This window comes from Coregonus lavaretus, assembly GCF_964263955.1.
Source record: "Coregonus lavaretus genome assembly, contig: HAP1_SCAFFOLD_991, whole genome shotgun sequence".
Taxonomy (NCBI): domain Eukaryota; kingdom Metazoa; phylum Chordata; class Actinopteri; order Salmoniformes; family Salmonidae; genus Coregonus; species Coregonus lavaretus.
This window is the reverse complement of record NW_028161979.1, coordinates 78,342-93,571: the sequence shown is the minus strand read 5'-3', so window position 1 is coordinate 93,571 and position 15,230 is coordinate 78,342. Positions and strand designations below refer to the sequence as shown.

The 15,230-nt window shown below is 45.2% G+C and overlaps 1 protein-coding gene across 1 annotated transcript in view; it reads left to right on the top strand.

Moving 5' to 3' along the window:
• LOC311119778 (uncharacterized protein) overlaps positions 1–15,230 on the top strand; it is a gene marked incomplete at its 3' end in the record, with an annotated part of 47,298 nt that overhangs the window by 11,120 nt on the left and 20,948 nt on the right. Inside the window, exons 3-5 of the mRNA XM_084194433.1 lie at positions 3,626–3,772; positions 13,788–14,458; positions 14,681–15,217. Coding sequence (XP_084050559.1) covers positions 3,626–3,772; positions 13,788–14,458; positions 14,681–15,217 — 1,355 coding nt within the window. The remainder of the gene's footprint in view (positions 1–3,625; positions 3,773–13,787; positions 14,459–14,680; positions 15,218–15,230) is intronic.

The window sequence follows — 15,230 nt, the reverse complement described above, 5'->3', positions numbered from 1 at the left end:
ATACAGGCTATATACAGGGGGTACCGGGTCAATATACAGGCTATATACAGGGGGTACCGGGTCAATATACAGGCTATATACAGGGGGTACCGGGTCAATATACAGGCTATATACAGGCTATATACAGGGGGTACCGGTACCGAGTCAATATACAGGGGGTACCGGTACCGAGTCAATATACAGGCTATATACAGGGGGTACCGGTACCGAGTCAATATACAGGCTATATACAGGGGGTACCGGTACCGAGTCAATATACAGGCTATATACAGGGGGTACCGGTACCGAGTCAATATACAGGCTATATACAGGGGGTACCGGTACCGAGTCAATATACAGGCTATATACAGGGGGTACCGGTACCGAGTCAATATACAGGCTATATACAGGGGGTACCGGTACCGAGTCAATATACAGGCTATATACAGGGGGTACCGGTACCGAGTCAATATACAGGCTATATACAGGGGGTACCGGTACCGAGTCAATATACAGGCTATATACAGGGGGTACCGGTACCGAGTCAATATACAGGCTATATACAGGGGGTACCGGTACCGAGTCAATGTATGGGGGTACAGGTGTGTCGAGGTAATTTAGGTAATATATACACTACCAGTCAAAGGTTTTAGAACACCTACTCATTCAAGGGTTTGTCTTTTATTTTTACTATTTTCTACATTGTAGAATAATAGTGAAGACATCAACACTATGAAATAACATGGAATCATGTAGTAACCAAAAAAGTGTGAATCAAATCAAAATATATTTTATATTTGAGATTCTTCAAATATCCACCCTTTGCCTTGATGACAGCTTTGCACACCCCTGGCATTATCTCAACCAGTTTCACCTGGAATGCTTTTCCAACAGTCTTGAAAGAGTTCCCACATATGCTGAGCACTTGTTGGCTGCTTTTCCTTCACTCTGCGGCCCAACTCATCCCAAACCATCTCAATTTGTTTGAGGTCGGGGGATGGAAAGGCCAGGTAATCTGATGCAGCACTCCATCACTCTCCTCCTTGGTCAAATAGCCCTTACACAACCTGGAGGTGTGTTGGGTCATTGTCCTGTAGAAAAACAAATGATAGTCCCACTAAGCCCAAACCAGATGGGATGGCGTATCGCTGCAGAATGCTGTGGTAGCTATGCTGGTTAAGTGTGCCTTGAATTCTAAATAAAATCACAGACATCGTCAACAGCAAAGCAATGGTGGAAATGTGTACTTTGGTCTGGAGTCCAAATTTGAGATTTTTGGTTCCAACCGCTGTGTCTTTGTGAGACGCGGTGCGAGTGAATGGATGATCTCTGCATGTGTATTTTCCACGTAATGCATGGAGGAGGAGGTGTTATGGTGTGAGGGTGATATGCATCTTTCAAATGATTTGCCACAGATATAAAGAGCTCCGCACACCATCAACCATCAAAGGCAAGCGATAGTAGTGAAGTCCTGTATGGCAACACTGAGGAAGTCCTGTATGTATAGCAACACTGAGGAAGTCCTGTATGTATAGCAACACTGAGGAAGTCCTGTATGTATAGCAACACTGAGGAAGTCCTGTATGTATAGCAACACTGAGGAAGTCCTGTATGTATAGCAACACTGAGGAAGGGGGGGTACCGGTACCGGGGGTACCGGTACCGAGTCAATATACAGGGGGTACCGGTACCGAGTCAATATACAGGGGGTACCGGTACCGAGTCAATATACAGGGGGTACCGGTACCGAGTCAATATACAGGGGGTACCGGTACCGAGTCAATATACAGGGGGTACCGGTACCGAGTCAATATACAGGGGGTACCGGTACCGAGTCAATATACAGGGGGTACCGGTACCGAGTCAATATACAGGGGGTACCGGTACCGAGTCAATATACAGGGGGTACCGGTACCGAGTCAATATACAGGCTATATACAGGGGGTACCGGTACCGAGTCAATATACAGGCTATATACAGGGGGTACCGGTACCGAGTCAATGTATGGGGGTACAGGTGTGTCGAGGTAATTTAGGTAATATATACACTACCAGTCAAAGGTTTTAGAACACCTACTCATTCAAGGGTTTGTCTTTTATTTTTACTATTTTCTACATTGTAGAATAATAGTGAAGACATCAACACTATGAAATAACATGGAATCATGTAGTAACCAAAAAAGTGTGAATCAAATCAAAATATATTTTATATTTGAGATTCTTCAAATATCCACCCTTTGCCTTGATGACAGCTTTGCACACCCCTGGCATTATCTCAACCAGTTTCACCTGGAATGCTTTTCCAACAGTCTTGAAAGAGTTCCCACATATGCTGAGCACTTGTTGGCTGCTTTTCCTTCACTCTGCGGCCCAACTCATCCCAAACCATCTCAATTTGTTTGAGGTCGGGGGATGGAAAGGCCAGGTAATCTGATGCAGCACTCCATCACTCTCCTCCTTGGTCAAATAGCCCTTACACAACCTGGAGGTGTGTTGGGTCATTGTCCTGTAGAAAAACAAATGATAGTCCCACTAAGCCCAAACCAGATGGGATGGCGTATCGCTGCAGAATGCTGTGGTAGCTATGCTGGTTAAGTGTGCCTTGAATTCTAAATAAAATCACAGACATCGTCAACAGCAAAGCAATGGTGGAAATGTGTACTTTGGTCTGGAGTCCAAATTTGAGATTTTTGGTTCCAACCGCTGTGTCTTTGTGAGACGCGGTGCGAGTGAATGGATGATCTCCGCATGTGTATTTTCCACGTAATGCATGGAGGAGGAGGTGTTATGGTGTGAGGGTGATATGCATCTTTCAAATGATTTGCCACAGATATAAAGAGCTCCGCACACCATCAACCATCAAAGGCAAGCGATAGTAGTGAAGTCCTGTATGGCAACACTGAGGAAGTCCTGTATGTATAGCAACACTGAGGAAGTCCTGTATGTATAGCAACACTGAGGAAGTCCTGTATGTATAGCAACACTGAGGAAGTCCTGTATGTATAGCAACACTTTGAGGAGTTAAATGAGTAGGTGGTGAAATGCAAACTTTGCGAGGTGGAATTGAGGTACGGTAATGGTAGTACAGATGCAATGCTTCACCATCTGAAAGGGTGAACAAACCGTTGCTGGCGGCAGCACAGGCCCTAGACTGCTTCACACTATTGAAGTGTGATAAGGGAGTGAGAAAATCACAGCGCTGATTCCAGAAATGACTGCAGTTGTAATGCAGCCATTGTCAATGGCAGAGGATGTTGACTTCAATACCCTGATGGCATATCCAGAACCAGACTACCAGATGCCATGTTGAAAAACCATGATGGCCTTGGTGGAGAAATTGTACAATGATTAGTCTGCAAGTACAAAGCGCAAGCTCTCAAACTATTTTTCTCATGAATCATTGCTAGTTAGTGTGTTTTTGTCTCATAATATGAAGTGACAGACTACCGGTAGCCTACTGTGTCTAGGACTGTGGTACGTAATAGGACCATATTCTGCATTGGGATTTCATCTGGAATTGTATCACTTGTTCTTATTGTTCTAAAGGAAACTGGACAAAAATGGCAGTTTAAATGTTAAGAATTTGACACATCCCTATTGTGTTAATTGTGTTAATTCTCCATGAAGTTGACACTGTCCCTCTGCAGCACAGAGAAAGTGGAACCCAAAGAACAACCAGCACCAGAGAAGAGGAGTCTGGCCCAACCACCAGAGAAGGAGGCAACACAGGAAAGGAAAGCCACATCCTCCTTTCTCCAGAAGCTGAGAGAGGCTGGTCAGTCAAAGCCTGCCTGGTGAGTCCACATCTGTTTTCATTTAACCCAATGAATGATTAGAACTGTCCTGTTTACAATATCCACAGTAGTGGCCCTCCCTGAGTCTCTTTTTTTTAGTATTTTACCCCCTTTCTTCTACCCAATTTCAGGGTATCCAATTGGTAGTTACAGTCTTGTCCCATCGCTGCAACTCCCGTACGGACACGGGAGAGGCGAAGGTCGAAAGTAGTGCGTCCTCCGAAACACAACACAACCGAGCCGCACTGCTTCTTGACACAATGCCCACTTAACCCGGAAGCCAGCCGCACCAATGTGCCGGAGGAAACACTGTACACCTGGCGACTGAGTCAGCGTGCACTGCCGGCAAAACCCTCCCCTACCCTGGACGGCGCTTGGCCAATTGTGCGCCGCCCAATGGGTCTCCCGGTCAAGCCTGGACTCGAACCAGGATCTCACAGTTAATTGCCTTTGACCACTGTGCCACTCGGAAGGCCCCTCCCTGAGTTTCTAAACCCAGATGCCCAACATCGCAATACTTCCGGGAATGCTTGCGAAGTATACCTGGCTGGAGTTTGGGGTTTGAGAAGTCAATGAGAGAAGTGAAATATTCTTCCTTAGTTGTTAATTGTCTCGAAAGATAAAGGCACAACCTGGATTAGAGCCAATGTCTTCAGTAATTGATCATGGTATTACTCCAACTTCCTGAAAGTGACAAACTGACACGTAGCCAATGTCGTCTACAAGCGTGATTGGGGATTTACATTTTAGTCATTTAGCCGACGCTCTTATCCAGAGCGACTTAGTTAGCTAGGTGGGACAACCACATATCACAGGGTGACTTAGTCAGTGCATTCATCTTCAGATACAGTGAGGGAAAAAAGTATTTGATCCCCTGCTGATTTTGTACGTTTGAACACTGACAAAGACATGATCAGTCTATAATTTTAATGGTAGGTTTATTTGAACAGTGAGAGACAGAATAACAACAAAATAATCCAGAAAAACGCATGTCAAAAATGTTATAAATTGATTTGCATTTTAATGAGGGAAATAAGTATTTGACCCCTCTGCAAAACATGACTTAGTACTCGGTGGCAAAACCCTTGTTGGCAATCAGAGGTCAGACGTTTCTTGTAGTTGGCCACCAGGTTTGCACACATCTCAGGAGGGATTTTGTCCCACTCCTCTTTGCAGATCTTCTCCAAGTCATTAAGGTTTCGAGGCTGACGTTTGGCAACTACTGGCTAGGCCACTCCAGGACCTTAATGTGCTTCTTCTTGAGCCACTCCTTTGTTGCCTTGGCCATGCTGGAATACCCATCCACGACCCATTTTCAATGCCCTGGCTGAGGGAAGGAAGTTCTCACCCAAGATTTGACGGTACATGGCGCCGTCCATCGTCCCTTTGATGCGGTGAAGTTGTCCTGTCCCCTTAGCAGAAAAACACCCCCAAAGCATAATGTTTCCACCTCCATGTTTGACGGTGGGGATGGTGTTCTTGGGGTCATAGGCAGCATTCCTCCTCGTCCAAACACAGCGAGTTGAGTTGATGCCAAAGAGCTCGATTTTGGTCTCATCTCACCACAACACCCAGTTATCCTCTGAATCATTCAGATGTTCATTGGCAAACTTCAGACGGTCCTGTATATGTGCTTTTTTGAGCAGCGTAGTGTGTTATCAATTGTTTTCTTGGTGTCTATGGTCCCAGCTGCCTTGAGATCATTGACAAGATCCTCCCGTGTAGTTCTGGGCTGATTCCTCACCGTTCTCATGATCATTGCAACTCCATGAGGTGAGATCTTGCATGGAGCCCCAGGCCGAGGGAGATTGACAGTTCTTTTGTGTTTCTTCCATTTGCGAATAATCGCACCAACTGTTGTCACCTTCTCACCAAGCTGCTTGGCGATGGTCTTGTAACCCATTCCAGCCTTGTGTAGGTCTACAATCTTGTCCCTGACATCCTTGGAGAGCTCTTTGGTCTTGGCCATGGTGGAGAGTTTGGAATCTGATTGATTGCTTCTGTGGACAGGTGTCTTTTATACAGGTAACAAGATGAGATTAGGAGCACTCCCTTAAAGAGTGTGCTCCTAATCTCAGCTCGTTACCTGTGTGAAAGACACCTTGGAGACAGAAATCTTTCTGATTAAGAGGGGGTCAAATACTTATTTCCCTCATTTAAAATGCAAATCAATTTATAACATTTTTGACATGCGTTTTTCTGGATTTTTTTGTTATTCTGTCTCTCACTGTTCAAATAAACCTTCCATTAAAATTATAGACTGATCATTTCTTTGTCAGTGGGCAAACGTACAAAATCAGAAGGAGATCAAATACTTTTTTCCCTCACTGTAGCTAGGTGGGACAACCACATATCAAATCAAATCAAATCAAATTGTATTGGTCACATGCGCCGAATACAACAGGTGCAGACATTACAGTGAAATGCTTACTTACAGCCCTTAACCAACAGTGCATTTATTTTAAACAAAAAAAAGTAAGAATAAAACAACAACAAAAAAAGTGTTGAGAACCAGGATCTCTAGTGGCACAGTTAGCACTGCGATGCAGTGCCTTAGACCACTGCGCCACTCAGGAAAGAAAAGAAGGGATACAGGTCTATAGTTTTTGACGTCAGAGGAGACGAGTGTTTGTTTCTTGAGGATGGGAGCGACTGGGGCAATTTGAAGTCAGAGGGGACGCAGCCAGTGGTCAGGGGTGAGGAATGGGAGAACGGATTTAAGTTTCCTTTCATCTATATTTTTCATAGCTGTCTATTTACCACCACAAACCAATGCCGGCATTAAGATTGCTCTGAATGAGTTGTACAAGGCCATTAATCAACAGGAAAACGCTCATCCAGATGCAGCGCTCCTAGTGGCCGGGGACTTTAATGCAGGGAAACAGACTACAAAGGGAAGCACAGCCGCGAGCTGCCCAGTGACACAAGCCTACCAGACGAGCTAAACCACTTCTTAGACCTGTATTGACTCTTTGCCTGTTTGATGGTTCGTCGGAGGTCATAGCGGGATTTCTTATAAGCGTCCGGGTTAGAGTCCCGTTCCTTGAAAGCGGCAGCTCTACCCTTTAGCTCAGTGCGGATGTTTCCTGTAATCCATGGCTTCTGGAATGGGAGAAGGTCTCCAGAGATGGTCTGGAGGAGGGGATGGGGTCGAGCGGGCAGAACTCACTAGTCGCAGGATGTCATCTGGAGAGAGAGGGGAGAAAGAGGTCAAGGCGTAGGGTAGTTCTGTGTGAGTGGGACCAGTGGACTCAATAGGCTGAGTGAATGAGGAGCAGATGTCATCAACCTTCTTTTTAAAGTGGTTAACAAAGTTGTCTGCAGAGAGGGAGGGGGTGGAGGATTAAGGAGGGAGGAGATGGTGGAAAAGAGTTTCCTAGGGTTAGAGGCAGAAGCTTGAAATTTAGAGTGGTAGAAAGTGGCTTTAGCAGCGGATACAGAGGAAGAGAATGTAGAGAGGAGGGAGTGAAAAGATGACAGGTTCTCTGGAAGTTTGGTTTTCCTCCATTTTCTCTCAGCTGCCCGCAGCCCAGTTCTGTAAGCTCGCAATGAGTCACTCAGCCATGTTGCAGGAGGGTGGGCCGAGCCGGCCGGGAGGAAAGGTGTGGACTTGACTGCACCACTATGTAAAAAATACAACCAGTATTAATGATATTTACAAAATTAATTAATTTGCACTTAATCACTTAATTCAAGTTTTTAGATTGCAGGAAATGGCAGTTACAGGTGTTCAAAGCACCTCCCCCTCGACTGACTTATCAGCACCACCTTGTTTAAAACTCCTGGGGGGACCCTGAATGCCGTGTTTCTGTTCAGCTCTATGAAAGGGTTAGAGGTTAGAGGTTAGGGTTAATGATGTGTTTCTGTTCAGCCCTATGAAAGGGTTAGAGGTTAGGGGTAATGATGTGTTTCTGTTCAGCCCTATGAAAGGGGTTAGAGGTTAGAGGTTAGGGTTAATTATGTGTTTCTGTTCAGCTCTATGAAAGGGTTAGAGGTTAGGGTTAATGATGTGTTTCTGTTCAGCTCTATGAAGGGGTTAGAGGTTAGGGTTAATGATGTGTTTCTGTTCAGCTCTATGAAAGGGTTAGGGGTTAGAGGTTAGGGTTAATGATGTGTTTCTGTTCAGCCCTATGAAAGGGTTAGGGGTTAGATGCTAGGGTTAATGATGTGTTTCTGTTCAGCTCTATGAAAGGGTTAGGGGTTAGGGTTAATGATGTGTTTCTGTTCAGCCCTATGAAAGGGTTAGGGGTTAGAGGTTAGGGTTAATGATGTGTTTCTGTTCAGCTCTATGAAAGGGTTAGAGGTTAGAGGTTAGGGTTAATGATGTGTTTCTGTTCAGCCCTATGAAAGGGTTAGAGGTTAGGGGTAATGATGTGTTTCTGTTCAGCTCTATGAAAGGGTTAGGGGTTAGGGTTAATGATGTGTTTCTGTTCAGCCCTATGAAAGGGTTAGGTGTTAGATGCTAGGGTTAATGATGTGTTTCTGTTCAGCTCTATGAAAGGGTTAGGGGTTAGAGGTTAGGGTTAATGATGTGTTTCTGTTCAGCCCTATGAAAGGGTTAGAGGTTAGGGTTAATGATGTGTTTCTGTTCAGCTCTATGAAAGGGTTAGGGGTTAGAGGCTAGGGTTAATGATGTGTTTCTGTTCAGCTCTATGAAAGGGTTAGAGGTTAGGGTTAATGATGTGTTTCTGTTCAGCCCTATGAAAGGGTTAGAGGTTAGGGTTAATGATGTGTTTCTGTTCAGCTCTATGAAAGGGTTAGGAGTTAGAGGTTAGGGTTAATGATGTGTTTCTGTTCAGCTCTATGAAAGGGTTAGGGGTTAGAGGCTAGGGTTAATGATGTGTTTCTGTTCAGCTCTATGAAAGGGTTAGAGGTTAGGGTTAATGATGTGTTTCTGTTCAGCTCTATGAAAGGGTTAGGGGTTAGGGTTAATGATGTGTTTCTGTTCAGCCCTATGAAAGGGTTAGGTGTTAGATGCTAGGGTTAATGATGTGTTTCTGTTCAGCTCTATGAAAGGGTTAGGGGTTAGGGTTAATGATGTGTTTCTGTTCAGCCCTATGAAAGGGTTAGAGGTTAGGGTTAATGATGTGTTTCTGTTCAGCCCTATGAAAGGGTTAGAGGTTAGGGTTAATGATGTGTTTCTGTTCAGCTCTATGAAAGGGTTAGGGGTTAGGGTTAATGATGTGTTTCTGTTCAGCCCTATGAAAGGGTTAGGTGTTAGATGCTAGGGTTAATGATGTGTTTCTGTTCAGCTCTATGAAAGGGTTAGGGGTTAGATGCTAGGGTTAATGATGTGTTTCTGTTCAGCTCTATGAAAGGGTTAGGGGTTAGATGCTAGGGTTAATGATGTGTTTCTGTTCAGCTCTATGAAAGGGTTAGGGGTTAGGGGTTAGGGTTAATGATGTGTTTCTGTTCAGCTCTATGAAAGGGTTAGGGGTTAGATGCTAGGGTTAATGATGTGTATTCAATCATTTTATCTGATCTGCTCGAGCGCGTCAACGAGCGTCTGCGTAGCCAGGCGCTGAAATAGAACTCGGTTGTATTTGTGACGCTTGACTCGCTCCTCATTGGTTTTTAGTAGTATGGATTACATTTTAAATGTTCCTCATCAATCTACACACACTACCCCATAATGACAAAGCAAAAAGACATTTTTCGAAATTTGCAAATTTATAAAAAAATGAATAACCGATATTACATTTGTATAAGTATTCAGACCCTTTGCTATGAGACTCGAAATTGAGGTATTTCTGTTTGCAAAAATGTCAAAACTTTTTTTGCTTTGTTATTATGGGGTATTGTGTGTACAGTGCTGAGGAAACATTTGTATTTAATCCATTTTAGAATAAGGCTGTAACATAACAAAATGTGGAAAAAGGCAAGGGGTCTGAATACGTTCCGAAGGCACTGTATATCCCAGGACCAATTAGCTAGCAACAGCAAGCTAACTAGCTAAATGTTCATGAATGTTTAATGTGTTTCGACCTGTCCCCAAATTAATATAGTAGGTTCAGAGTTCGCTTTGATATTTCAACCTGCGTGTCCTGATCGCGTCTGGTGTGGATGCGTGCGACGGTCTTGTCAGCATGTTAGAGGTTAGGTTAATGATTTGTTTCTGTTCAGCCCTAGGAAAGGGTTAGGCATTTAATGTTTATCATATAAATAATGTAGCCAGCTACAGTTCCAATGTTTTGTTTCAAGTAAATCTTGAATTTTATGGAGAAAAGTAGACTGTCTACACTGAGAAAAGTACCTGAGAAAAAACCTCCACATCAGTCAGAGCGCTGTCTGCCAGTTCCTGAATCTCATCAGTCAGAGCGCTGTCTGCCAGTTCCTGAATCTCATCAGTCAGAGCGCTGTCTGCCAGTTCCTGAATCTCATCAGTCAGAGCGCTGTCTGCCAGTTCCTGAATCTCATCAGTCAGAGCGCTGTCTGCCAGTTCCTGAATCTCATCAGTCAGAGCGCTGTCTGCCAGTTCCTGAATCTCATCAGTCAGAGCGCTGTCTGCCAGTTCCTGAATCTCATCAGTCAGAGCGCTGTCTGCCAGTTCCTGAATCTCATCAGTCAGAGCGCTGTCTGCCAGTTCCTGAATCTCATCAGTCAGAGCGCTGTCTGCCAGTTCCTGAATCTCATCAGTCAGAGCGCTGTCTGCCAGTTCCTGAATCTCATCAGTCAGAGCGCTGTCTGCCAGTTCCTGAATCTCATCAGTCAGAGCGCTGTCTGCCAGTTCCTGAATCTCATCAGTCAGAGCGCTGTCTGCCAGTTCCTGAATCTCATCAGTCAGAGCGCTGTCTGCCAGTTCCTGAATCTCATCAGTCAGAGCCCTGTCTGCCAGTTCCTGAATCTCATCAGTCAGAGCGCTGTCTGCCAGTTCCTGAATCTCATCAGTCAGAGCGCTGTCTGCCAGTTCCTGAATCTCATCAGTCAGAGCGCTGTCTGCCAGTTCCTGAATCTCATCAGTCAGAGCGCTGTCTGCCAGTTCCTGAATCTCATCAGTCAGAGCGCTGTCTGCCAGTTCCTGAATCTCATCAGTCAGAGCGCTGTCTGCCAGTTCCTGAATCTCATCAGTCAGAGCGCTGTCTGCCAGTTCCTGAATCTCATCAGTCAGAGCGCTGTCTGCCAGTTCCTGAATCTCATCAGTCAGAGCGCTGTCTGCCAGTTCCTGAATCTCATCAGTCAGAGCGCTGTCTGCCAGTTCCTGAATCTCATCAGTCAGAGCGCTGTCTGCCAGTTCCTGAATCTCATCAGTCAGAGCGCTGTCTGCCAGTTCCTGAATCTCATCAGTGCAAAGTGCAATTGAAGCACAAAAATAGTCTGATGCAGAAATGACAATAAGAACCATTTTAGATCTGCATTTAGAGATTTCTTACACGTTTTATATTTGTTCCTTTCGTGAAAAAGTGGTCCTCTGTAGCTCAGCTGGTAGAGCACGGCGCTTGTAACGGGTTCGATCCCCAGGACCACCCATACACCATTTTTTTTTTTTATAATGTACGCACGCATGACTGTAAGTCACTTTGGATAAAAGCGTCTGCTAAATGGCATATTATATTATAAAAATGAGGAATTCTGCGTTAACTAGCAAGTTAAACTTAGGGGTCACGTTATCTTAGTACGTTTCTGAATTAATAAGGTGACGGTGCATCTTATTGTGTAAGCTTTCTGCCGTATTTGAGAGGTCAAAGCCCTTTGGATGAGTTCTCTGTACAGCTGCCAACATTTTTAATTTCCTTGCATTTTCTCTCCTCTGTTCTCGGGCCAGTCTGCTCCTCCCCCATCTTCTCTCAGTCAGGCCCGTTGCCCTACCGACTCCAGACACAGCGTGTACACATGCTGCATTTTAATTAATTAATTAAATACTTAATTAATTAATATGCCATTTAGCAGACGCTTTTATCCAAAGCGACTTACAGTCATGCGTGCATACATCTTTGTGTATGGGTGGTCCCGGGGATCGAACCCACTACCTTGGCGTTACAAGCGCCGTGCTCTACCAGCTGAGCTACAGAGGACATCAGAGCAGACAAGCATCAAAACCTTTTCATTCTCTTGTAAATGACCAAACTCACCATAAATGCCATTCAGTCCTGAACTAAAACATAAACGCAACATGTAAAGTGTTGGTCCCATGTTTCATGAGCTGAAATAAAAGATCCCAGAAATCTTTCATATGCACAAAAAGCATATTTTCTCAAATGTTGTGCGCACATTTTGACATCCCTTTTAGTGAGCATTTCTCCTTTGCCCAGATAATCCATCCACCTGACAGGTGTGGCATATCAAGAAGCTGATTAAACAGCATGATCATTACACAGGTGCACCTTGTGCTGGGGACAATTAAAGGCCACTCTAAAATGTGCAGTTTTGTCACACAACACAATGCCACATGTCTCAAGTTTTGAGGGAGTGTGCAATTGGCATGCTGACTGCAGGAATGTCCACCAGAACTTTTGCCAGAATATTTAATGTTCATTTCATTACCATAAGCCACCTCCAACATTGTTTTAGAGATTTTGGCAGTACGTCCAACCGGCCAGTCTAGGACCTCCACATCCGGCTTCTTCACCTGCGGGATCGTCTGAGACCAGCCACCAGGACAGCTGATTAAACTGGGTTTGCACAACCGAATAATTTCTGCACAAACTGTCAGAAATGGTCTCAGGGAAGCTCATCTGCGTGCTCGTCGTCCTCACCAGGGTCTTGACCTGACTTCAGTGGGCAAATGCTCACCTTCAATGGCCACTGGCACACTGGTGAAGTGTGCTCTTCAGCGATGAATCATGGTTTCAACTGAAACGGGCAGACGGCGTGTATGGCATCTGACATAGAGGGACCAGGTGAATCCAGGTGAAAGCTATGATCTCTTATTGATGTCACTTGTTAAATCCACTTCAGTCAGTGTAGATGAAGGAGAGGAGACCGGAGTCATGCCAGGCACACCAGTTTGTGTCAAGAACTGCAACGCTGCTGGGTTTTTCATGCTCCGTAGTTTCCTGTGTGTATCAATAATGGTCCACCCCCCAAAGGACATCCAGACAACGTGAGACAACTGTGGGAAGCATTGGAGTCAACATGGGCCAGTATCCCTGTGGAACGCTTTCGACACCTTGTAGAGTCCATGCTCCGATGAATTGAGGCTGTTCTGAGGGCAAAAGGGGGTGCAACTCAATATTAGGAAGGTGTTCTTAATGTTTTGTACTGTCAGTTTATATTTTATGTGTGACCAAAAGAACACTGCATGGCTAAATGCATATAATTGCAGGAAATTAGCTTTAAAACCGCAACATTTTCTCTTTGCTACAGGGCAGAATACAGGGAGCTCAAAGTATTGGGACAGTGACAATTATTTAGTTGTCTTGCCTCTGTACTCCAGCACTTTGGATTTGAAATGATACAATGACTGAGGTTAAAGTACAGACTGTCAGCTTTAATTTGAGGGTATTTTCATCCATATCGAGTTTAGACCGTTTATAAATTACTGCCCTTTTGACGTTGTCCCCCCATTTTATGGTAAATAATTGTCATTTTGGAGACACTTCTTTTGTAAATCAGAAGAGAATATGTTTTGAAACACTACTACATTAATGTGGATGCTACCATGATTACGGATAGTCCTGAATGAATCATGAATAATGATGAGTGAGAAAGTTAGACGCACAAATATCCCACCAAGACATGCTAACCTCTCACCATTACAATAACAGGGGAGGTTAGCGTTTTTGGGGTATGATATTTGTGCGTCTAACTTTCTCACTCATAAGCCCTAGGAAAGGGTTAGAGGTCAGAGGCTGTGGTCAATGCTGTGTTTCTGGTCAGCCCTAGGAAAGGGTTAGAGGCTAGGGTTAGAGGTCAGAGGCTGTGGTCAATGCTGTGTTTCTGGTCAGCCCTAGGAAAGGGTTAGAGGCTAGGGTTAGAGGTCAGAGGCTGTGGTCAATGCTGTGTTTCTGGTCAGCCCTAGGAAAGGGTTAGAGGCTAGGGTTATAGGTCAGAGGGTTAAAGCCCTGTTTCTGTTCAGTCCTAGGAAAGCCCTGGCGTCTCCAGTGAGAGAACCTCCTCTCACCGAGCTGGAGGATGACTTCCTGATCCTGGAGGATTATGAGCCTCCCTGGTTCTCCCATCGCTGGAAGTTTGACCCCATCAGGACCACAGCCAAACCACGACCAAAGCAGCAGAACCAATCACACAGTAGTGACAATGCCTCAGCAGACATACTCACCAAGGCTACAGCCAATCAGAGATCAGGAGGGACAGACAGACCTCGGACAACTAAAGAGAAGAAGGGAAAGAATCCTACAACCAGGAAGGAGAGGGACTCTAGTCCCCCGGGGGTAGGACCTCAGGGTGATGGGCCTGTTAATCATGTTGACCTCGAGGCAGACGACATAGAACAAGAAAAGAAGAAAGTCAACAACCTGTTATCTGAACCAACGACAGCAGGTGACCTGGAACAAGAGGCACCAGGAGGAGGGGCCAAGCCTAAACCTAGCCACACCAAAACAGAAAAGAAAGTTCCCAGAATCTCTAAATCCAAAGCTGGTATCCAAGGTGACAAGGTGAACCCCAAGACGAGCCGAGGACGAGGCCGGCAGTCTGGGAAGACCAGGAGACTGTCAGGTCGAGCTGGGGAGGAGCCCGTCACCATGGAGGAGGAGAGTGAAGCGGCTGCAGACCAGGATGTTTCTCCAGGTAATATCCCCTGACAGCTGACATCACACATCATGATGGTTTTTCTGACTACAACGTTCATCACAAGTTCAAGTTGTATCATGCCATTTGTAGGTATAGGAATATGTTTTGTAAGAGCTCTCAACAAATAAAAAAATATATAAAAAACATTCACAAAACAATCAATGGGAAAAAATGTAGTTTACATAAAAGGCTAGATGTAATGTTGTCTTTCCTCCACAGTTCTACAGTCGGCACCAACAGGACAGAGACGAGTCATCTCTAAGGTTCCAGCCAATTGTAAGGCCCAGGAGGTCTGCCCCGCCCCTACTGGTGAGGCTGACTCCTCCCAGTTAGCAGGGAAGAGGAAGAGGACCGAGCCTGGTCCCTGGTGGCTCATCAGTCCTGTCAACACACAGCTCACAGAGACAGACAACAAGTCCAAACAGAATAACAAGACAACTACATCTAAACCAGCAAGACATTCCTCTGTGGAGTCAGGGCAGGAGGACGGGCCATCAAAACCCTTGTTTAATCAGAACGCAAAGAAGAAACCCTCGTCCAATCAGTCAGCAGCAAATAAACCCTCGTCCAATCAGACCACAGAGAAGAAACCGTGGTCCAATCAGACTGCAGAGCAGAAAGCAGAGAAGCCCAAGAAGGGCAGACCTAAGAAGCAGACGATAGCCAGTACAGAGGAGCCAGCGAGGCCTGAAGGTCAGAGAGAAGAGGAACAGGAGGCCATGCCCAGCCCTCTCAGACAGCATACACTCACCTCAAGTAAGGCTTCATA